Source organism: Phyllobates terribilis, unplaced genomic scaffold, assembly GCF_046119375.1.
Source record: "Phyllobates terribilis strain yellow unplaced genomic scaffold, ASM4611937v1 Scaffold_2__4_contigs__length_985480577, whole genome shotgun sequence".
In the NCBI taxonomy this organism is placed as follows: Eukaryota; Metazoa; Chordata; class Amphibia; order Anura; family Dendrobatidae; genus Phyllobates; species Phyllobates terribilis.
Window position 1 is genome coordinate 490149920 of NW_027362762.1, and position 25226 is coordinate 490175145.

The 25226-nt window shown below is 43.0% G+C and overlaps 1 protein-coding gene across 5 annotated transcripts in view; it reads right to left on the reverse strand.

Moving 5' to 3' along the window:
• INPP5B (inositol polyphosphate-5-phosphatase B) overlaps window positions 1-25226 on the reverse strand; it is a 136597-nt gene that overhangs the window by 75592 nt on the left and 35779 nt on the right. For 3 of the 5 annotated variants that reach the window (XM_073665877.1, XM_073665876.1, XM_073665878.1), the window contains one exon: window positions 20322-20474. In XM_073665877.1, the coding sequence (XP_073521978.1) occupies window positions 20322-20474 (153 nt within the window). Of the gene's footprint in view, window positions 1-8972; window positions 9117-20321; window positions 20475-25226 lie in introns of those variants that run through there. The other 2 variants (XM_073665879.1, XM_073665880.1) reach the window with 2 other exon arrangements.

Here is a 25226-nt window from a genome sequence, read left to right on the forward strand (position 1 = left end):
TATCCAACCGGAAGGATTGATATTGGATTAGACACACATCCATCTCATTAGCCATATGGTAGAAAGGGGTCCAGTAAATAATAGCCGAATCCTGCAAGAAGCGGCACGTGCACCCGTCTACTACGCACCACTTACTCGATGAAATATTTCAATTCACAGATGTATGGAAAATATGTCTGAGTGGTGGAAGACAAGCAATGCACACGATGTATATGGAAAGATAACTACAACCGCTATGGAAATTACAATAGTGTAATGAGCAGTTTTCACAGGAAAACAAAGACAACTGTATGAACACAAACAATACTATAGGAAAAAGAGGCACAAGCCAAACAAAACATGCAGATAAATCATATACTGTATATAGCAGGTTGATATACCACACAATGAGGTCTAGAAGAACAAAATCAGGGGTGCTTTTCACAGTTACCATAGCTGACTTTTCTCAGTAGTCTCCTGGGCATCTGCATTCGCCATCTGCCACACCACTGAAATGCTTCTGGCGATGATCTTGTGATCAGGGGTCATACACCAACCTAACTAGAGGACGGACCCACACCAATATAACAACTATCAATTCAGTAGCTATGAATGTGAGTAACCTAAAATACAGCTGTTTATAATCCTGAGTCTTTAAGCAGTTGCAGTGCTTCAAAAGGTTGTTTCTTAACAGATACCCCCTTTTGGGCCCGCTCACACGAGCGCATACATCGGAAGAGTTATGTGGATGTTTTATCAGATAGTACTCGGACCAATGTTATTCTATGGGGCAGTGCAGATCAGTATTGTTTTCTCATACCGATTCGGCATGAGAAAAAAATAAATAACAATCACAGCATGCTGCAATTTGCAGCTCAAATCGCATGTCACAAGCCCATTCCAGTCTATGGGTGCATGGAAATCATCGGACTGCATTCGAATGACATCTGAGTGCAGTCCGATTTCTGTGGACTCACAATGGAGAAGATGGAGAAATTTTGTTCTCCATCTTCTCCTCACCTGTGCTACGATTCTCTCATCGGAGAGAATAGGGTTACACTAAGCTGACACTCCAATCAAACTCAGTTCAGAGCTTGATAGGAGGGTCATTAAAGAAGTTAAACCCCACCCACAACCCAACAGCCACCGGTGGAACGCGGAAGAGGGACCCTCGGCTGCAGCCTGGACTTGTCGTGACGTCAGCGCCAGCTGCAGCCAGGGGTCACATGATGCCTGTGAGCAGCCAGTGATACAGCCGCTCACAGGAATTATCAGCAACGCAAGGTATATACAGAGATACTTATGCCCACATGCTGAATACATTGGGCAACTTAAAAAAAGCACTGGACAACATGGGCGTACCCACCGTGGGGCGGGGGGGGGGGGTCAGCTGCCCCCCCTAGAAGCAGGGCCGCACGCCGCACACCAGGGCCGGCGTCAGCACCCGGCGCACCCGGGCAAATGTCAGGGCCCTGAGCAGGCGGGGGGGCCCCCTCACCGTCAGCACCCGCTCCCCCCCCCGCTTGCTCAGGGCCCCGGCACCCGACACAATACTTACCTCTCCCCGTGCCTCCGCAGCAGGTCCTGCATCCTCCGCGGCTGCTGCACTGTGACGTCTCAGGTCAGAGGGCGCGGTGACGTCTTTACATAGCGCTCTCTCCTGAGCAGTCACAGCGCAGAGCGGGATGAGGCCGGCGACGCTGGAGTCCGGAGCAGCGGCAGCAGGTGAGACGTGAGGTAAGTATTTGATTTTTTTTTTTTGCCCCCTCCCTCCCCCCAGTTTTGATCCTGGGTAAGCCCATGCCGGACAACCCCTTTAACATAATCGATCCGATCGTGTGAGCGAGCCCTTATTGTGAGAGCCGGCAGCTCCAGGGAGAACAAATGATTATACAACTGGCTGATCATTTCGACTACCAGAATAAAACCGCTGCAGATTAGCAGATCTGAGCTCTGATTCATAAAGGCGGGTCTGACATGACATAATGTGGTGCCCTGCCAAACAGGTTTTAAAGGGACTGTTCAGTCATTATCTGATACATTTACAAGTCCGTACCTTTAGGTAATGCTAAGCTGATATTTATTCTCCTCTGCGTTTGCTCTTTGTGATCAGTAACTCCAGGTAGCTAATGTGTCTTCCAGGGCTGTGGAGTCATGACTCATTTGTGGGAGGAAAGGATAGATCTATAAAGATTATGGCGTCAAAACCTTATATACATGATAGTGATGACTGGTGTTGCCAAGCTACTACATAAAATTGTATTACTAATGATTGTACATGAGCCAATTATAGAGAAGTTGGAGTTTTTGCCCATTCATCCACAAGAGCATGTGTTAAATCAGACAGTGCTGATGATGAGCAGGGGCTGGCTCGCAATCTCCATTCTAGATCATCCATAGCTGTTTAATAGGATTGGGGTCAGGGCTTTGTGTTGGCCGGTCCAGTTCTTCCTCACAAAAATCACCCAACCTTTATGTACCTTACTGTGTTCACAGGGGTACAGTCATGGTAGAACAGAAAGCAAATGTCTTGGTTTCCTGAAGCTTCAGGGTCTGTATACACATTGCAGTTTTGTCGCGTTTTTTGATGCATTTTTTTTCTGCACAGATTTTTCACAGAACCTGAAGGATTTCCTAGAGCCAGCAAAGTGAATGAGATTCCTGAAGTCTTCATTTTTCCTTGCAGATTTATGGTAAATCTGCAGCAATGTCACTAACTGACTTGTCACAATGCTAACACCCTATTACAGCACCACGCTGAAATTCAGCGAGCTCTTTAGTGAACCATTCTTTCACAAATGTTTAGAAAGGCAGGCAGCATGGCGCAGGACTGGACATTATACACCTGTGGCAACAGGACTGAATGCAAATATTGTTCACAACGATTAAGGCTATGTTCATATTGCGTTTTGGGCAATACATTAGTAACTCCTTCTGGGCTACCGTCTGAAAAATGGGATTTGGAGGTACTCCTTAAGGGGGCCATAAAATATAATGAGGCAGAGGGAGAAAACCATGCTTTTGTGCCCGCCTCAAGATAGCAGACAGTGCCGAAACCAAGGCCAGACAAAGCACAAAGCGACTACGACTGCCTCATTATAGTAAATGGGTCCATCAGGGGTTCTGTTCAAATCCCAAAATTTTCGAGGATTTAGACAGAAGCCACTGACATGTGGGCCAAAAGAAATATGAACATAGCCTTAGATGTGTGTCCCAATACTTTTCTTCACATAGTCTGCATCAGGTATCCCAAACCTTTGCCTCGAGGGTGGGAGGCTTGTCTGCCAGCTTGATGCATTAGGACCAAGTCTAGTAAATACCTATTAAGATCAGGTCTCTAGATGGTGACTTTTCAGAGCAGCCTCACACAGAAGAGCAGATTTGGGCGTAGAGAGGTAACTTCAGTATGCCATGCTGGAGATAGGATGACAATGCCAGTCAGAGGTGGTAGTAGGGCTTGAGGCAGGAACACCGAACGGGGGTTTGATGGGAACCCCTGTATATAAGTACACTGCCTGAGAGATTTCTGTGGGAAAGATCTGGCTGTCATTGTACAGGTAATGTCATTATTGTGGGGAGGGAGCAGAAACTGCATGTCACTACTTAGGGGCTCTGGATGTGGCTCGTGACCCTCTCTCAGAGCTAGATGTGGTTCTCAAGGTAAGAAAGGCTGGGGACTGTTGGTCTACATGAAGACCAACAGCAAATACAAACATCCTAATTCATGTTTCTTCCACATGTCATGTGTTTGATGTAAATGATGCCCTGCGTCAATACCTTTGTTTTGCATGTCCTTATGGGGCCTGCCATGTGATCATGTCAGATGCTCGGGAGTAATGCGCATTTGACTAGAGAAGTCACAAGAATAGTGATAAGAACAAGTCCCTCAGGTAACAGGAACCAGGATTCTGCTTGAATGTGACCGTTCACTTTTCATTGGAAATGACTTCAAAATTATTTCAGATGTTTTATTGTGCAACGATACAGAAATCCGCATGAAATGAAAAGTCACTGCCTCATCGAGTCAACAATGGTGTTGTCACACTGAAATCTGCTATAAAATCCTCATATAAACACAAATTTGCTGCGGAAAAAAACTTCATAATCCTTATCAAATCTGCTAGGTGAGCAGGCACCCTATAGTATAAATTATGTTAACTTAATATACACTGCTCAAAAAAATAAAGGGAACACTCAAATAACACATCCTAGATCTGAATGAATGAAATATTCTCATTGAATACTTTGTTCTGTACAAAGCTGAATGTGCTGACAACAAAATCACACAAAAATCATCAATGGAAATCAAATTTATTAACCAATGGAGGCCTGGATTTGGAGTCACCCCCAAAATTAAAGTGGAAAAACACACTACAGACTGATCCAACTTTGATGTAATGTCCTTAAAACAAGTCAAAATGAGGCTCAGTATTGTGTGTGGCCTCCACGTGCCTGTATGACCTCCCTACAACGCCTGGGCATGCTCCTGATGAGGTTGCGGATGGTCTCCTGTGGGATCTCCTCCCAGACCTGGACTAAAGCATCCGCCAACTCCTGGACAGTCTGTGGTGCAACGTTACGTTGGAGGATGGAGCGAGACATCATGTCCCAGATGTGCTCAATCGGATTCAGGTCTGGGGAACGGGCGGCCAGTCCATAGCTTCAATGCCTTCATCTTGAAGGAACTGCTGACACACTCCAGCCACATGAGGTCTGGCATTGTCCTACATTAGGAGGAACCCAGGGCCAACTGCACCAGCATATGGTCTCACAAGAGGTCTGAGGATCTCATCTCGGTACCTAATGGCAATCAGGCTACCTCTGGTGAGCACATGGAGGGCTGTGCGGTCCTCCAAAGAAATGCCACCCCACACCATTACTGACCCACTCCCAAATCGGTCATGCTGAAGGATGTTGCAGGCAGCAGATCGCTCTCCACGGCGTCTCCAGACTCTGTCACTTCTGTCACATGTGCTCAGTGTGAACCTGCTTTCAGCTGTGAAGAGCACAGGGCACCAGCGGCAACTTTGCCAATCCTGGTGTTCTGTAGCAAATGCCAAGCGTCCTGCACGGTGTTAGGCTGTGAGCACAACTCCCATCTGTGGACGTCGGGCCCTCATACCACCCTCATGGAGTTGTTTTCTAACCGTTTGTGCAGACACATGCACACTTGTGACATGCTGGAGGTTATTTTGCAGGGCTCTCGCAGTGCTCCTCCTATTCCTCCTTGTACAAAGGTGGAGGTAGCGGTCCTGCTGCTGGGTTGTTGCCCTCCTACGGCCCCCTCCACGTCTCCTGGTGTACTGGCCTGTCTCCTGGTAGCTCTTCCAGCCTCTGGACACTATGCTGACAGACTCAGTAAACCTACTTGCCACAGCTCGCATTGATGTGCCATCCTGGATGAACTGCACTACCTGAGCAACTTCTGTGGGTTGTAGAGTCCGTCTCAGGCTACCACGAGTGTGAAAGCACAACCAACATTCAAAAGTGACCAAAACTTCAGCCAGAAAGCAATGGTACTGAGATGTGGTCTGTGGTCCCCACCTGCAGAACCACTCCTTTATTGAGGGTGTCTTGATAGTTGCCAATAATTTCCATCTATTGTCTATTCCATTTGCACAACAGCATGTGAAATTGATTGTCAATCAGTGTTGCTTCCTAAGTGGACAGTTTGAGTTCACAGAAGTTTGATTTACTTGGAGTTATATTCTGTTGTTTAAGTGTTCCCTTTATTTTTTTTTGAGCAGTGTATAAAAACAAACGCTACTCAAATCTCATGCAAATGACACGTGGGTGAAAAACGTTTTTTTTTTCTGCATGAAAAACAGACTATTTTTTTCTTTCTAGTTTATACCTGGTCTAAAAACACATTAAAAAGCACTACCAATATGCTTGGAATAAATTTCCTATTGATTTCATTAAAGACACCTAAGTAGTACACGGTACTGTGTTCTTTCACAAGTTTTTTTTTCCAGTGTTGAAGAAAAGCAACACTTAATTTCTTGAAGCATTTCTGCAAGACAGAAAGCTCAGAACTTGGTCCTAGAATCAGAAAAAAAACAACAACTACCCAGTGCACAAAAAACAAAAACACAAAATACGCTTTCCCTTTTTTAATGTAGCTTTTTCAACCAGAAATATCCACATCGGGTATGTTCAGGCAAACTTTCTATCAACGTCCTGAAAAACCTATATAAAAAAAAAAAAAAAAAAAAAAAACACTTAAAAGAGCAAACATAAGCATGTCTATGTAAAACACCTATTGTGCATATGTTCAGGCTATTAAACGTCTTTTAACCAATTCAGGTTTCTAAAAACGCCAAGTGTTTAAAAGAAGCGACGTCCATTCTTCTGGCGTTTTCTTGTTCAGAAGGCGCTCTGTACATCACAACGCAAACCAATGAAAGACATTTTTTGTGGGAGTTTTTCATTATTTTTGCTTAAAAAAAAATGCTAGAAGTTTCTTCATTATTCAGTGGTGTGAAAAAAAAACTTGGAAAAAAAAAAGTATTTACAAAAACCATGGGAACACCCTCTAAAAAAAAAAAAAAACATTGGCAGCCAAAACTATACGAAAAATGTTCAAGAAACAACTGAAAAAAAATTACACAAAAGACGCTTCAGGAAATAAAAAAAAACTCCAGAGTTTCTTTAATCGTCTTCTGCTTTAAAAACTTTTTGGGCTTGCCTAACTTTAAAAGACGCTGTGAACACATAGACTAAGGGTACGTGCACACAGAGTCGAACATCCAAGGTTTTGAGAGTTTCCATTCAGTTTCTGCTCCAAAACCTCCTCAAAAGACTGTGTGCACATTCCTTAAAAAGGTAAAATCTACATTTCATTGATAAGATGAACACTTTAAGAAAGGACTGATGGAGATCTTTCAGACTTCACTTGTGTCATTGCAGCCTATGGCTCCATCGGGGGTTTGTCCTAATCCCATTTTTAGGTGGTGGTCAGGGGGAGCTTTAACTTTAGGGATTTCAAGACTTAGAAGAACTACCGGAATATCCAAGAAAAACCCTGGATATGGTTTATCCCAGTAAACGACTAGATAAAAAGATTCTCTGTACTTGCGTATGGCATTTTCCACCTTCCTGCCTGGCACTACACACACGCTACTTTTGGCATCACTAAAGCTTGTTTAACTAGTCACAATCCTATGGCAGAAATTACTGTAGAAAGGTTCAAAGTTGTAGAATGTCCAGCACCCACAAAAAAAACTGTTAAAATAAATATTATCTTTAATTATGATATGGTTAAAAAAAAAAAAGGGAAAGCAGATGTTCAATGAAGCACGCCTATTACTTACATGTTTCGGATCATATACAGATTCTTACCCCAATCTCTGCATAATGATCTGTATATGAGCCTGAACACATAACTTATTCTGAGTTTTTAAAATGTACTTTGACTTTTTTGCAAGTTTTTAGCTATGTCATAATTAAAGGTTATTCTTTTACTTTTTCATGGGTGCTAAACACTCTATAATTGTGGAGCGTTCTAGTATAAATAGCAGAGATCTGGCGGAGCGTCTTCTGTGCATGGCACCTGTGATCACTCCGTACATGCAACGTTTGGTGGATGTGATGCGTGTCTGGGGGTGATGAGCAGATTCTCCTCTTTTTTTTGAGAGGGATGGATGAGAATCCTATCAGAAGACACTGGACATGGGTATCCTTAGTGATAACAGCCTGGACCATGATGTTCCCGCTCCATTTACATCTGATAATGACCTCTATGGCTCTCACAGGGTCATTACCAGTCTCAGGGGTGGATGAAGTGGCCTTGTCACATGACTGGAGGCATCGCAAGGAAATACTCCATTCCTAGGACCCCCGGCAAGTACAAATGAAAAACATAGTATTTGTGTGCCAACACCATGGCACAGCGCAGGCGGCACAGCAAAGCACGGCACGGCCTGGCACAGCACAGTCGGCACAGCACGGCCTGGCATTACCTGGCACAGCACTGCTTGGTACAGCACAGGCGGCACAGCACGGAATTACCTGGCACAGCACAGTCGGCACAGCACGGCATTACCTGGCAAAGCACAGGCTGCACAGCACGGCACTGCCTGGCACAGCACAGGCTGCATTACCTGGCACAGCACAGTCGGCACAGCACAGGCAGCACAGCACTGCCTGGCACAGCACAGGTGGCACGGCACAGCACTGCCTGGCACAGCACAGGCGGCACAGCACAGCACTGCCTGGCACAGCACAGGCGGCACAGCACTGCCTGGCACAACACGGCATTGCATGGCACAGCACAGGCGGCACAGCACGGCATTGCCTGGCACAGCACAGGCGACACAGCACGGCACTGCCTGGAACAGCACAGGCGGCACAGCACTGCCTGGCACAGCACAGAACAGGCGGTACAGCACTGCCTGGCACAGCACAGGCGGCACAGCACTGCCTGGCACAGCACAGAACAGGCGGCACTGCACTGTGTGGCACAGCACAGAACAGGCGGTACAGCACTGCCTGGCACAGCACAGCACTGCCACAGCACAGGCGGCACAGCACTGCCTGGCACAGCACAGAACAGGCGGCACTGCACTGTGTGGCACAGCACAGAACAGGCGGTACAGCACTGCCTGGCACAGCACAGCACTGCCACAGCACAGGCGGCACAGCACTGCCTGGCACAGCACAGAACAGGCGGCACTGCACTGTGTGGCACAGCACAGAACAGGCGGCACAGCAATGCCTGGCACGGCACAGCAGAGGCGGCACAGCACAGCACTGCCTGGCACATGCCACCTATACAGTCCACCAGAATTCTTAATATTAAATATTGGTGGTGTCTAGTTCTCACCATTGGGCAGCATTAGTAGATGTAGGACTATGTGTCTGTATACAGAAGTGCCTAACACTGTATCACTGGCCCGAATCCTGACAAGAAACAGAGCTGGAAAAACAACAGCTAAAGCCTAATACAAAGCGTGAAGCCCGGTGTCAGCAACCGTCTACGTCTCTACCCTTACCGCCGAGCCCCGTCCCCTGGGCAGCGCACATCTCCACAGCTCTTCCTGCCGTTCTGTCAGAGAACCCAGCCTGTCACCCATGGCTACCACAGCGACCCCTCCACCAGCCAATCAGCGCCAACACCCAAGCTCACTCCACCCAGCCAATCACACCTGCAATTCAGGACAGAGGCTTGACACGCAGGAAGGAGCGTCACGTGACTAGTGAGTGCAGCAGTGAGCGCGGCCTCCTCCGTTGTACGAGTCTGCCCGTGTAACATTCCGCGAGTCCTGGCGAACAGAGCGCCTCCTACAGGCTGCACAGTGTTGTGTGCAGAGCTGTGGGGTGAAAGGATAAGCCCTCTCCAAGCTCTGCAGCGTGTACCTGAGGGCAAACTACCCGGACAGTGCACAGTATGGCCGAATACCCAAAGCTCAGCGTCCTACTCAAATCATGAAGTCAGCCCCTGTCATGTCTCCCCTGAGTAGTGCACCCCGAATTCATAGAAACACTATGGGCTTAATTCATTATTTGCATGTTAAGCCACATTTAGAGCGATTAAGGGATGAGCTGACTACTTGTTTTATTTCTTGAATTCTTCAAAATGGCTCAGGTCGTTGATGAATTTTGCATAAAATCAAAAATGCTGTTTATATTTGTCTTTAACATTAATTATAATTTTTTAGCACAGAAAATAACAAGTTCTGCTAGAATATAGCACAATATACACAAATTCCAGACATACATAGATCACTACAAAGGGACATGGAGTACGTTTGCAACTTTTTAAAACGCAACAATTGATTCTGCCAAACACATCTGGAAACCCAAAGCCCCGTCCACATTGGCGAACATCAAAACACTATAGTATGTATGTATATATTATATACAAGTGCTTCTCACTAAATTAGAATATCATCAAAAAGTTAATTTACTTCAGTTCTTCAATACAAAAAGTGAAACTCATATATTATATAGAGTCATTACAAACAGAGTGATCTATTTCAAGTGTTTATTTCTGTTAATGTTGATGATTATGGCTTACAGCCAATGAAAACAGAAAAGTCATTATCTCAGTAAATTAGAATACTTTATAACAACAGCTTGAAAAATGTTTTTAAAATCTGAAATGTTGGCCTACTGAAATGTCTGTTCAGTAAATGCCCTCAATACTTGGTCGGGGCTCCTTTTGCATCAATTACTGCATCAATGCTGCGTGGCATGGAGGCGATCAGCCTGTGGCACTGCTGAGGTGTTATGGAAGCCCAGGTTGCTTTGATAGCAGCCTTCAGCTCGTCTGCTTTGTTGGGTCTGGTGTCTCTCATCTTCCTCTTGACAATACTCCATAGCTTCTCTATGGGGTTAAGGTCAGGCGAGTTTGCTGGCCAATCAAGCACAGTGATATTGTTGTTTTTAAACCAGGTATTGGTACTTTTGGCAGTGTGGACAGGTGCCAAGTCCTGCTGGAGAATGAAATTTCCATCTCCAAAAAGCTTGTCAGCAGAGGGAAGCATGAAGTGCTCTAAAATGTCCTGGTAGATGGCTACGCTGACTTTGGGCTTAATAAAACACAGTGGACCTACACCAGCAGATGACATGGCTCCCCCAAACCATCACTGATTGTGGAACTTCACAGTAGACCTCCAGCAGCTTGGATTGTGTGCCTCTCCACTCTTCCTCCAGACTCTGGGACCTTGATTTCCAAATGAAATGCAAAATTTACTTTCATCTGAAAACAACACCTTGGACCTCTGAGCAACAGTCCAGGTCTTTTTCTCCTTGGCCCACGTAAGACGCTTCTGGCGCTGTCTATTGGTCATGAGTGGCTTGACACAAGGAATGCGATACTTGTAGCCCATGTCCTGGATACCTCTGTGTGTGGTGGCTCTTGAAGCAATGACTCCAGCAGCAGTCCACTCCTTGTGAATCTCCCCCAAATTTTTGAATGGTCTTTTCTTAACAATCATTTCAAGGCTGCAGTTATCTCGGTTGCTTGTGCACCTTTTTCTACCACACTTTTTCCTTCCACTCAACTTTCCATTAATATGCTTGGATACAACACTCTGTGAACAGCCAGCTTCTTTAGCAATGACTTTTTGTGGCTTATTCTCCTTGTGGAGTGTGTCAATGACAGCCTTCTGGACATCTGTCAAGTCAGCAGTCTTCCCCATGATTGTGGAGCCTACTGAAACAGACTAAGGGACCTTTTTAACACTTAGGAAGCCTTTGCAGGTGTTTTTTGTTAATTATTCTAATTTGTATTTTCATTGGCCGTAATCCATAATCATCAACATTAACAGAAATAAACACTTGAAATAGATCACTCTGTAATGACTATATAATATGAGTTTCACTTTTTGTATTGAAGAACTGAAATAAATTAACTTTTTGATGATCTAATTTTGTGAGAAGCACCTGTATATGTATACAGTACTGACCAAAAGTTTGGACACACCTTCTCATTTAAAGATTTTTCTGTATTTTCATGACTATGAAAATTGTACATTCACACTGAAGGCATCAAAACTATGAATTAACACATGTGGAATTATATACTTAACAAAAAAGTGTGAAACAACTGAAAATATGTCTTATATTCTAGGTTCTTCAAAGTAGCCACCTTTTGCTTTGATGACTGCTTTGCACACTCTTGGCATTCTCTTGATGAGCTTCAAGAGGTAGTCACTGGAAATGGTTTTCACTTCACAGGTGTGCCCTGTCAGGTTTAATAAGTGGGATTTCTTGCCTTATAAATGGGGTTGGGACCATCAGTTGTGTTGTGCAGAAGTCTGGTGGATACACAGCTGATAGTCCTACTGAATAGAGTGTTAGCTGCTTTTTTTCTTGCCATAATACAAATTCTAAGTAAAGAAAAACAAGCGGCCATCATTACTTTAAGAAATGAAGGTCAGTCAGTCCGAAAAATTGGGAAAACTTTGAAAGTGTCTCCAAGTGCAGTTGCAAAAACCATCAAGCGCTACTAAGAAACTGGGTCACATGAGGACTGCCCCAGGAAAGGAAGACCAAGAGTCACCTCTGCTTCTGAGGATAAGTTTATCCGAGTCACCAGCCTCAGAAATCGCAGGTTAGCAGCAGCTCAGATTAGAGACCAGGTCAATGCCACACAGAGTTCTAGCAGAAGACACATCTCTTCAACAACTGTTAAGAGGAGACTTTGTGCAGCAGGCTTTCATGGTAAAATAGCTGCTAGGAAACCACTGCTAAGGACAGGCAACAAGCAGAAGAGACTTGTTTGGGCTAAAGAACACAAGGAATGGACATTAGACCAGTGGAAATCTGTGCTTTGGTCTGATGAGTCCAAATTTGAGATCTTTGGTTCCAACCACCGTGTCTTTGTGCGACGCAGAAAAGGTGAACGGATGGACTCTACATGCCTGGTTCCCACCGTGAAGCATGGAGAAGGAGGTGTGGGGGTGCTTTGCTGGTGACACTGTTGGGGATTTATTCAAAATTGAAGGCATACTGAACCAGCATGGCTACCACAGCATCTTGCAGCGGCATGCTATTCCATCCGGTTTGTGTTTAGTTGGACCATCATTTATTTTTCAACAGGACAATGACCCCAAACACACCTCCAGGCTGTGTAAGGGCTATTTGACCAAGAAGGAGAGTGATGGGGTGGTACACCAGATGACCTGGCCTCCACAGTCACCAGACCTGAATCCAATCGAGATGGTTTGGGGTGAGCTGGACCGCAGAGTGAAGGCAAAAGGGCAAACAAGTGCTAAGCATCTCTGGGAACTCCTTCAAGATTGTTGGAAGGCCATTTCCGGTGACTACCTCTTGAAGCTCATCAAGAGAATGCCAAAAGTGTGCAAAGCAGTCATCAAAGCAAAAGGTGGCTACTTTGAAGAACCTAGAATATAAGACATATTTTCAGTTGTTTGACACTTTTTTGTTCAGTATATAATTCCACATGTGTTAATTCATAGTTTTGATGCCTTCAGTGTGAATGTACAATTTTCAAAGTCATGAAAATACAGAAAAATCTTTAAATGAGAAGGTGTGTCCAAGCTTTTGGTCTGTACTATATATATTTATAATATATATTTTGAAAACTTTTTTTTTCACTTTTTTACTTAGTTCCACTATGGGACTTTCCCTTTCTGCAGGCTGATCGCAGTTATAAGGTATAGCAGGATCACTGCTATACCCTGTAGCCTGTCAGCCCTGCAGACACAAGCTAGTGTCATCATGCGCTGCACATGATCAAACTAGCTTGCTAGAGCCTGGTGACCCGGATGTCGTCATGACGACATCAAGTCTCCATGGCAACGATCGGGAACCCGCTACGACGTCGCAGGGTCTCCGATCCAAGAGCAGAGAGGCGTCTGTCCCTCTGCTCGCTCGCTAAATGCTGCAATCACAGCATTTAGGGGGTTAAAGTGCTAGGAGTAGTGGAGGCACCGCTCTTAGTGCTGGGTGTCAGCTGTCAGAATGAGCTGACACCCGGCACTTTGTCGTAATAATATGTACCTGGTCAATAAGGCAGAGGGACGTATTGTTACGTAGCATGTCAGAAAGGGGTTAATGTTCTGGAATAATGGGAGCATATGAACAGCTAATTTAAATTTCATCTCATCGTAAGGGAGCAAAGTCCTTGTTTTATAGTTGGATATGTCTGCAAAATTAAACAGACCAGTGTGAGCCTATATTCTCGTTATTGAGGGAGTCATCCTTTAAGGGAAATTTGGGTGAAACAGGAAGGAAATAAGAGGGGAGTTTGTGGATGACAACTTGAATATTTTGGATCAGGTCCTCCAAATGTCTCTAGTGAGACTCATTGGGCCCAAGAGTTTGTTTGTAGGGGGAATATAAAAACCATTCCATATCAGAGAGTTAGGGTGATCTGGGGTGAGACAAAGTTTTTCAATTTCCATCCATTCCGTATAAGCAGGTTTAGATGACCATGCTGGGATTTTGCATAATTGTGTAGCCCAATAGTAACATATAAAGTGAGGGACTCCCAGACCTCCCATATTTTTGCCATTCAGCAAGATTGAATTTGAGATTCTGTGGCGTTTTCCTGTCCATATGAATTTCAAAGTGGCTGCCTGAAGTGACCTTAAATCTCTGAGTGGAATATGTATGGGTAGGGTTTCAAACAAGTATAATTTGGGGAGAATGGTCATTTTTATTGCTGAGATACGACAAAATAGGGATAAAGGTACGGACATCCATCTTGTCAAGAGGGATCAGATTTATTTATATAGTAATGGGAAAATATTCTCAGAGAGTTGAAAATGAAGACGAAAGATCAAATCCTAAATATTTGAGGGTGGTGTCTTTCCAGTGGTATTTAACCCCTTTCTGACGTCGGGCGTAATAATACGCATCTGCGCCCTGGGCCTATTGGACCAGATACATATTATTACGCCCTGGTTGATTCTAACAGCTGACACCCGATACTATGTACCAGGAGCAGTGCCGCACCGATCTCGGCATATTAACCCCGGAAATGCTGCGATCGAAGTCAATCGCATTTCCGGGGCAACAGAGATAAGAGCTCCCCTCTTACCTTGGATCTGCGACCCGTGCTGTAAGCACAGGGTCCCGATCGTTGCCATGGTGACCCGATGTCGTCATGACGACATCTGGGTCACCAGGCATCAGGAAGTTAGGTAGATCGTGCTCAGTGCACGTTCTACCTAACTTGTGTCTGCAGGGGCTGACAGCCTGCATAGCATAGGGAAGTTGCTGCATCTCTATACTGTGCAAGCGATCAGCTTGCAAAAAATGAAAGTCCCATAGTGGGACAAAGTATAAAAGTAAAAAAAGTGTCAGCAAGTGGGAAAAAAAAATTGTAAAAATATTTTTTAAAAAATTGAAAAAATAATCCAAAAAACCTAAAAATATACTGTACCCATAAATAAATATTATGAAAAAAAACACCAATAAACCAATAAAAGTACACATATTTGGTATCGCTACGTCCGGAACAACCTGACTTATAAAACTGTCCCACTAGTTACTCCTTTAGTGAACATGGAAAAAAAAGAAATAAGAAAAGAAGCAAAAAACGATTATCATCATACCGTCAAACAAAAAATGGAATAAATCGCGATCAAAAAGACGAATGTAAATTAAAATGGTAACAGATGAAAACTAAAAAAGTTATAGCTCTCAGAATAAAGCGATACAAATTTTTTTTTCTATAAAATAGTTTTTGTGTAAAAGCGCCAAAACATAAAAAAAAAATCTATAAATGTAGTTTTGCTGTAAATGTACTGACCCGAAAAATAACACTGCCTTATCAATTTTACCACACGTGGAACGGCATAAAAAAAAACATAAAAAAAAGACAATTCCTGAATTGTTGGTTTGTTTATTCTGCCTCCCAAAAATTGGAATACAAAGCGATCAAAAAAGGTAAATTGCCCGAAAATGGTACCAATAAAAACGTTAACTCGTCCCACAAAAAACAAGCCCTTACATAACTGTCGGCCGAAATATGAAAAAATGATTGCAAAAACTAGTCTTTGCAAAAAAAGCGTCTTTTAGTGTGTGACAGCTGGCAAACATAAAAACCCGATATGGATCTGGTATCGCTGTAATCGCACCGACCCGAAGAATAAAGTCGTCTAATCACTTATACCGCACGGGGAAAGGTGTAAAAATTAAACTCTAGGGTTGGGGTCGTGTTAGGGTTAGGATTGTGCTAGGGTTAGTGTCGTGCTAGGGTTGGTGTTGTGCTAGGGTTGGTGTCATGCTAAGGTTGGTGTTGTGCTAAGGTTGGTGTCGTGTATCAGGGTTGGGGTTTTTTCAAAAGTAAAGAAGAAAAAATGATGACGATATGGCGACTAGTGTTGAGCGCAAGTGCTCGCTACTTGAGTTTGCATCGGGTTTACATCGGGTGCTCGGGTATGCACCGAGTACCGTGCACAAGCAATCCCCGCATGTTTTTTTTGGGTGTCTAACAACCGTAAAACATGCAGGGCGGGTACTCGAGCATGTCACTCAAGCACTCGCAATACATGGTGCATACCCGAGTACTCGATGCAAATTCAAGTAGCGAGTACTTGCGCTCAAGCCTAATGGCAACCTCAATATGATGACCTAATGTTATCAAATTTTGTGTCGTACCTCTGGGTTCAAAATGTTCACTATACCCCTTGATAAGATCCTTGAGGGGTCTAGTTTCCAAAATGGTGTCACTTGGTGGGAGGGGGGGTTAACACTGTTTAGGCACATCAGGGGCTCTCCAAATGCGACATGGCGTCCGCTCTCGATTCCAGCCAATTTTGCATTCAAAAAGTCACACAGTGCTCCTTCTCTTCTGAACCATTCCGTGCGCCCGAACAGTGTATTTTCCCCACATATGGTGTATCGGCGTACTCAGGAGAAATTGCACAACAGTTTTTGGGGTCCATTTTCTCCTTTTACCCTTGTGAAAATAAAAAATTTTAAACTAAAAGATCATTTTTGTGGAAAAAGTTTGATTTTTTTTATTTTCACGGCTCTACATTATAAACTTCTGTGAAGCACCTGGGGGTTCAGGGTGCTCACCACAGATCTAGAGAAGTTTCTTGAGGGGTCTAGTTTCCAAAATGGGGTCAGTTGTGGGCGGTATCCACTGTTTAGCCACATCAGGGGCTCTCCAAACGAGACATGGCTAATTATTCATGCAAATTTTACATTCAAAAAGTCAAATGGCGCTCCTTCCTTTTCAAACCCTGCCGTGCGCCCAAACAGTGTTTTTCTCCCACATATGGGGTATCGGCTTACTCGGGAGAAATTGCACAACAAATTGCATGGTGCAATTTCTCCTTTTACCCTTATGAAAATGCAAAATATGGGGCTGAAAAACATTTTTTGTGGGAAAAAGTGTGAAAATTTTATTTTTACGGCTCAATGTTATAAACTTCTGTGAAGCACCCGGGGGTTCGAGGTGCTCACCACACATCTAGATAAGTTTCCTGATGGGTCTAGTTTCCAAAATGGTGTCACTTGTGGGGGGTTTCTACTGTTTAGGCACATCAGGGGCTCCCTAAACACAACATGGCGTCCGTTAATTATTCAAGCAAAAAGTCAAGTGGCGCTCCTTCCCTCCCGAACCCTGCCGTGCGCCCAAACAATGGTTATCCCTCAGATATGGGATATTGGCGTGCTCAGGAGAAATTGCACAACACATTTTGCTGTCCATTTTTTCCTGTTAATGTTGCAAAAATAAAAAAATTGGGTCTAAAGTAACATTTTTGTGAAAAAAGTTAATGTTCATTTTTTTCTTTCACATTCCAAAAATTTCTGTGAAGCACCTGAAGGGTTAATAAACTTCTTGAATGTGGTTTTGAGCACCTTGAGGGGTGCAGTTTTTAGAATGGTGTCACTTTTGGGTATTTTCTGTCATAAACGCCCCTCAAAGTGACTTCAAATGTGATGTGGTCCCTAAAAAAATGGTTTTGTAAATTTTGTTGGAAAAATGAGGAAGTTATAAGGGTTAAAAGTTCACCAGCGATTTCTAACAAAAAAAAAAAAATTGTTCCAAAATTGTGCTGATGTAAAGTAGACATGTGGGAAATGTTACTTATTAATTATTTTGTGTGACATATCTCTCTGATTTAAGGGCATGAAAATTCAAATTTTGAAAATTGCTAAATTTTCAAAATTTTCACCAAATTTCCAATTTTTTCACAAATAAACGCAAGTGATATCGAAGAAATTTTACCACAATCATGAAGTACAATATGTCACGAAAAAACAACCTCAGAATCAGGGGAATCCGTTGAAGCGTTCCAGAGTAATTACTTCATAAAGTGACAGTGGTCAGAATTGTAAAAATTGGCCCGGTCATTAACGTGCAAACCACCTTCGTGGGTAAAGGGGTTCAAATTATTACGATTCTTTGACTAGGTTTATGAGATCAACTGGTCTTTTGGTGTTGTCTCCTCCTTGTCTGAATGGGATAAAACCAACCTGATCTTTATGGATCAGGGAGGGTAGATAAAAGGTTCATACAAATTGGTTTGGTAAATATTTTAACGTCTGAATTAAGGAGGGCTATTGGTCTGTAATCCTTACAGTTAAATCTATCTTTATCTTGTTTAGGAACTAAAGTTATGTAAGAATGTAACATAGATTCAGGGATTGGAGACTCCTTTAGAAAAGAGCTAAAAAGGTGTATTAGAGTGGGGAGGAGTTCAGCCATCAATTGTTTGGTTAACCCCAGCAGGTACAGTATGAAAAGTCTTCACTGCATTTTGCTTGCAGAATCAAGCTCTGTAATCATGGTGGCAGTAGTATTAATTTAGCACGTAGTCTCAGACAAAGCAGTTTTGTTCTGATGTGAGAATATAGCCGGAGAGAACAAACCCAACCCTGTTCCACTCTCCAGCCTCCTCCACAAAAAAAATAAACATTTACTGTAATGTACATTAAAAGGAGTTGTCCGATCACAAGATATCGAAGACCTCTATGGATAGGTCATAAATATCAGATCAGTGGGGGTCCAAAACCTGGCAGGCAGTCTGTGGCTACAATGGTGGCACTTTGGTAAAAAAAAAAAATAGAGTGGACTTAAGTCTTTTTTTTTTAATTTTCCCCATATTTTTATTGCTTAAAGGGTATGCACCAAGACTAGATGTTATCGCTCATCCATGGAATAGGAGATAAGGAAATTATTCTCTATCCCGGGGATAACTTCCAAACTTGGCATAGCCCCTTTAAGTGAAATTGCAGTTTGATGGAGTGCAGCGGACAAACAGACCACACGCGGAAATGGCAATATTGGGAAGGTTAGTGGATGGAGGAAACACAAGGAGTTCTGGTTTTGACAGATTCCGTTTCAGATAGAGGGAGGGCGATGTTAGAGACAATCCCTGGTGTGTTTTTTTTTATTAAGGTGGGGGTAATGTCAGGAGAAGAGGTGTATACTTGGGTGTCATCAGCATAGAGAAACCCAAATCTACTGATGGTTTGTCCAATAGGGGTGGTGTATATGAAGAAAAGGAGGGAACCTAGAACTGAGCCCCGAGGAATGACAACATTAAAGGGAAGAGGAGTCAGTGAAAGATACAGTGAAGGAGTGGTCAGAGAGGTAGGTGGAGAAGCAAGAGAGAGCAGAGCATCGTGAGCAGGAGCTGGTGGTCCACAGTTTCAAATGCAGCAGAGTGATCCAGGAGAATCAGCAGGGAGTACTGACCATTAGATTTTGGTGTTAGTAGATCCTTAGAGACTTTGGTTAGAGCAGTTTCTGTAGTGTGTAAGGAGCAGAAACCTGATTGTAAAGGCTACATTCCCACAATGAGCTTTTTGTGCATTTTTGATGTTACAGAATTTCTGCACCTATTATTTAAATTAGGCTACTGAACCATTGACCAATTTGTGCTAAACTCAGGGGTCCTCCCACCAGGTCGAAAGGCAATATAGAAATTCAGGAAAGCCGAAGCACCAAAAATCGCAAGTTCTTGATAAAAAAAACTTGTTCTTTATACCATGTCAATTAAAAACATCACAGGAAGACACAGCTGTATGAATTTTTTGGGGACTTGAAAAAGGCCAATTATGGACGTAACGTTGCCTGATGTGTCGTCCTGTGATGTTTTTAATTGACATGGTATAAAGAACATGTTTTTTTTAGCAAGAACCTGCGGTTTTGGTGCCTCAGCTTTTTTGAATTTCTATATGAAATTAGGTTACCTGCATTTTTTCATTGCGTTTTTGTGTGGGTGTTTTTAACATTTTTTTTATCGCGTTTTTGATGCTGAGTTTTTTTGTCTCCGTTTGGTGTGTCATGCTGTAAATAAAGCTTTGTTTTTGATACTTCCTGTTTTTTTGCTTTGACAAAACTTTATTGACATACTTAGGTGCAGATTCCATTCATTTTTTATGCATTTTCGCCACTGAAACACACATGTGCGTTTTTTACCTGTGGAATTTTCGCACCTAATGTAAGTCTATGGGGAAATTCCGCACAGACAACTCAGCTTACCCGCAAGAGAAATTGACTTGCTGCGGATTGGAAAAATGCACCGCAGGTGAGTTTACGCAGCGTTAGAAAAAAACAGTGGGTATGAGATTTCTATAAATCCCATCCACTTTGCTAGAACTGTAAGACGCTGCAGTTTTGACGCAGCAAAAACAAGCAGAGTCAAAAACGCACCAAAAGCTCATTGTGGAAATGTTGCCAAAAGGGTCAAGAAGAGAGTTATCTGAAAGATAGCAGATTAGATTAGGGGCATCATATAGTTTGGGAGAGTCTGTGGGGATAACATTGTGTATGTGGGGGGAATGTACTTTTGGGGGCATATAAAAATTGCCGCTGTGTGTTCCCTCCTTTTTATTTTTTCAAGTTGGGAGGTATTTATACACAAGAATTACAAGTTACGGTAGATATCTGAATCATTACATACCTGTCTCAACTTTCTCTATGAATACATTGTTTTGTTCAGGATCCTCTGTGTGCGTCAGACTGTTCAAGAAGAAACTGTTAAGGTTTGGAAGGCTTCTTCGCCAATACTTGCGCAGCCACATGAACTGTGAGGAAGGGAGTCCAGGAAGTCTTCCTAGTGAAGATAACAAATGTGCCATTCATTATTGCTGAGCCAGCATACAGCCAGGTCCATCGTAGACCTTTTGTACTGTTTTCTAAATTTACTGATGGCACGCTTTCTATACAAGTATGTCAAAAATTGTGAAAACATTGCATCCTTTTACATATTTAAACCATGCCTCTATGATGGAAATATTTTCCTATGAAGATGTATTTACACAAAACATTTTTTAGCTTTTTGTTCTGTTAAAGCAAACTGCAGTGCTTTTTGTACCATAAACCTTCAGGCTATGTGCCCACGTTGCATTTATGAAGCAGAAAATTTCTGCTTCATTTCTGCAAGTCCTCTCCCGGAAAAACGCATGCGGAATTCCGCACGCGTTTATCGCGCATTTTTCGCGCGTTTATCACGCGTTTTCCACATGCGGAATTGCCTTGCGTTTTTTATGCATTGGACAAAGGCAATTCTGCTTGCGGAAACGCAAAATTAATTGACATGCTGCGGATTTTTGAACGCAGCATAAAACGCTGCGGAAAAATCCGCAGCATGGGCATTGACATTGCGGAATGCCATTGGGGACCATGGGGTGCGGATATACATGCGTTTTTCAAGCGTTTACGCTGCGGAAATTCCGCAGCATATACGCTTGAAAAATGCTACGTGGGCACACAGCCTTAAGGTCTTGCTACAAAAATGCAGAAAACAAATTTTAGAGAAGAGTCTTAGCAAATGTTCACAAGGTGTGGGTACAATATGGGTTTTCCAGGCAGAAAATCCATAGTGGATTATAGAGTAACAGAATTGTGCATGGCATTTCATCAAATCCCATCCACACCCTGCAGAAAACATCTGTGTGGATATGCAAAGTGTTGGATTAGTCTTCACAGCATAGACAATTGCCTTCAGATGACCCCCAAAGATAAAAGTATAAGGGGGTCAGATTGGGAGACCTTGGTGGCCATTCAACTGGGCCACGATGAGCAATCCACTCTCCAGGAAACTGTTCATGTAGGAATGCTCGGACCTGACACCCATAATGTGGTGGTGCACCATCTTGTTGAAAAAACTCAGGGAACGTGCCACTTTCAGTGCATAAAGAGGGCAACACATCATCATGCAGTAATTTCAGATATCCAGTGGCATTGAGGTTTCTATTGATGAAGAATGGCCCCACTATCTTTGTACCCCATATACCACACCATACCATCAAGATACGAGATGTGCAGCATCTGAAACAACGGATACTGGAAGCCTGTGCTTGCATTTCTTCTGCGGTGTTGCTATCAGTGTGTCAAGAGTGGGAGAAGAGGGTTGCATTGACAATCCAACACAATGGGCAGCACTTTGAACACATTTTATAAGAGGTCATAAACTTGTAAAAAAACTCATGAAAGAATAAAGTTACATTAAAACCAAGCACACCATTGTTTTTCTTATGAAATTCTCAATAAGTTTGATGTGTCACATAATGGCCGCAATGGTCACCACCCATCTGGAAAAGTTTTCCCCCTCCCATATACTAATGTGCCACAAACAGGAAGTTGATATCACCAACCATTCCCATTTAATTTGGGTGTAACCATATAAACGGCCTGCCCTGTATATCAATAATTATGTGCATATATATATATATATATATATATATATATATATATCAGTACAGACCAAAAGTTTGGACACACCTCATTTAAATATTTTTCTGTATTTTCATGACTATGAAAATTGTACATTCACACTGAAGGCATCAAAACTATGAATTCACACATGTCGAATTATATAGTTAACAAAAAAGTGTGAAACAACAGAAAATATGTGTTATATTCTAGGTTCTCCAAAGTAGCCACCTTTTGCTTTGATGACTGCTTTGCTGTCACGGGTGTGTCGCCACGAAGATCGTCACGATTACACAGCCTGACTTCTCGCAGCTGACTTTTTGGTGCTTTGTGTTTTTCGGCAGTGAGGGAGTTAATTCTCTCTCTCTCTGTGCTAGACGAGGTCCAGCCTCGCCCAGCTGCAATCAATGCTGCTGTAGTGAGACTCCTTCAAATGCCTGCTGGTCTGTTAGGGAAGTGTCGGTGAAAGCATTTCATGCAGACTAACAGAGCGGATCGTGGTATTTGGAGTTTCAGAGATAAGTGTATTCGGAGAGTTTTTTCCCTTCCTCGCTTTATCATTTATCTCCTTTCCCGTTGGTGTTCCCTCTGTTGTAGTTGTGTAGTTTTTGTATGCAAGGTGGTTTTGGTTTTTCCCTTGTACTGTCTCGTTCGTCTAAGTACTGTGTGTGGGCATATTATTACTTGTCCCCTTTTGTTGTGATCGGGGTCCTTCTCAGGACTAGATTACTTAGGTGCAGGGATCCTCAGGAGGTAGGGGTTACGCTGGCGGCCTGGACCTCTGTACCTTTAACAGTACCTCCAGGTTGAGGGATTAGTCAGGGCCCCAGCTTAGGGTCAGCTTAGGCCCCCTACCTCCAGTATACAGAGACAGCGTGACATTTGCACACTCTTGGCATTCTCTTGATGAGCTTCAAGAGGTAGTCACCGGAAATGGTCTTCCAACAATCTTGAAGGAGTTCCCAGAGATCCTTAGCACTTGTTGGCCCTTTTGCCTTCACTCTGCGGTCCAGCTCACCCAAAACCATCTCAATTGGGCTCAGGTCTGGTGACTGTGGAGGCAAGATCAATCTCCTTCTTGGTCAAATAGCCCTTACACAGCCTGGAGGTGTGTTTGGGGTCATTGTCCTGTTGAAAAATAAATGATGGTCCAACTAAATGCAAACTGGATGGAATAGCATGCCGCTGCAAGATGCTGTGGTAGCCATGCTGGTTCAGTATGCCTTCAATTTTTAATAAATCCCCAACAGTGTCACCAGCAAAGCATCCCCACACCATCACACCTCCTCCTCCATGCTTCACGGTGGGAACCAGGCATGTAGAGTCCATCCGTTCACCTTTTCTGCGTCGCACAAAGACACGGTGGTTGGAACCAAAGATCTCAAATTTGGACTCATCAGACCAAAGCACAGATTTCCACTGGTCTAATGTCCATTTCTTGTGTTCTTTAGCCAAAACAAGTCTCTTCTGCTTGTTGTCTGTCCTTAGCAGTGGTTTCCTAGCAGCTATTTTACCATGAAGGCCTGCTGCACAAAGTCTCCTCTTAACAGTTGTTGAAGAGATGTGTCTGCTGCTAGAACTCTGTGTGGCATTGACCTGATCTCTAATCTGAGCTGCTGTTAACCTGCGATTTCTGAGGCTGGTGACTCGGATAAACTTATCCTCAGAAGCAGAGGTGACTCTTGGTCTTTCTTTCCTGGGACGGTCCTCATGTGAACCAGTTTCTTTGTAGCGCTTGATGGTTTTTACAACTGAACTTGGGGACACTTTCAAAGTTTTCCCAGTTTTTCGCACTGACTGACCTTCATTTCTTAAAGTAATGATGGCCACTCGTTTTTATTTAATTAGCTGCTTTTTTCTTGCCATAATACAAATTCTAACAGTCTATTCAGTAGGACTATAGCTGTGTATCCACCAGACTTCTGCACAACACAACTGGTGGTCCCAACCCCATTTATACGGCAAGAAATCCCACTTATTAAACCGGACAGGGCACACCTGTGAAGTGAAAACCATTTCCAGTGACTACCTCTTGAAGCTCATCAAGAGAATGCCAAGAGTGTGCAAAGCAGTCATCCAAGCAAAAGGTGACTACTTTGAAGAACCTAGAATATAAGACATATTTTCAGTTGTTTCACACTTTTTTGTTAAGTATATAATTCCACATGTGTTAATTCATAGTTTTGATGCCTTCAGTGTGAATGTACAATTTTCATAGTCATGAAAACACAGAAAAATCTTTAAATGAGAAGGTGTGTCCAAACTTTTGGTCTGTACTGTATATATATATATATATATATATATATATATATATATATATATATATATATATATATATATATATATATACACACACACACACACTATAGAAATAAGTATTTGATACACTGCTGATTTTGCAAGTTCTCCCACCTACAGAGAACGGAGAGGTCTGTAATTTTTATCATAGGTACACTTTAACTGTGAGAGAAGGAATCTAGAAATAAAACCCAGAAAATCACATTGTATGATTTTTATATAATTAAATTGCATTTTATTGCATGAAATGAGTAGTTGACCAAGAATTCTGGCTCTCACAGACCTTTCATTTGAGCCCAGAATGATGACGATGAGACCAGAGCACCAAAAAAGACCCACCCACAGGCCTGCGACAGAGCACAAGCATCTCATTAACTCAAAACTACAAACACAGATTAAACAAGAACCACAAAACGGATTTCTTCAACCCAGTTATCATTTTAATCAGCACCAACCTGACAATGCTTGTGGTTTAGCAAATTCTTCATGACCGGCTTCCTTTAATAAGTCCTCCTACTCTGCACTCATTACTTGTATTAATTCCACCTGTTTGAACTCATTAGCTATATAAAAGACACCTGTCCACACACTCAATCACACTCCAACCTCTCCACCATGGCCAAGACCAAAGAGCTGTAAGGACACCAGGGACAAAATTGTAGACCTGCACAAGGCTGGGATGGGCTACAGGACAATAGGAAAGCAGCTTGGTGAGATTGCAACAACTATTGGCACAATTATTAGAAAATGGAAGAAACACAAGATGCCAGTCAATCTTCCTCGGTCTGAGGCTCCATGCAAAATTTTGCCTCGTGGGGTAAGGATGATTCTGAGAAAAGTCAGGAATCAGCCC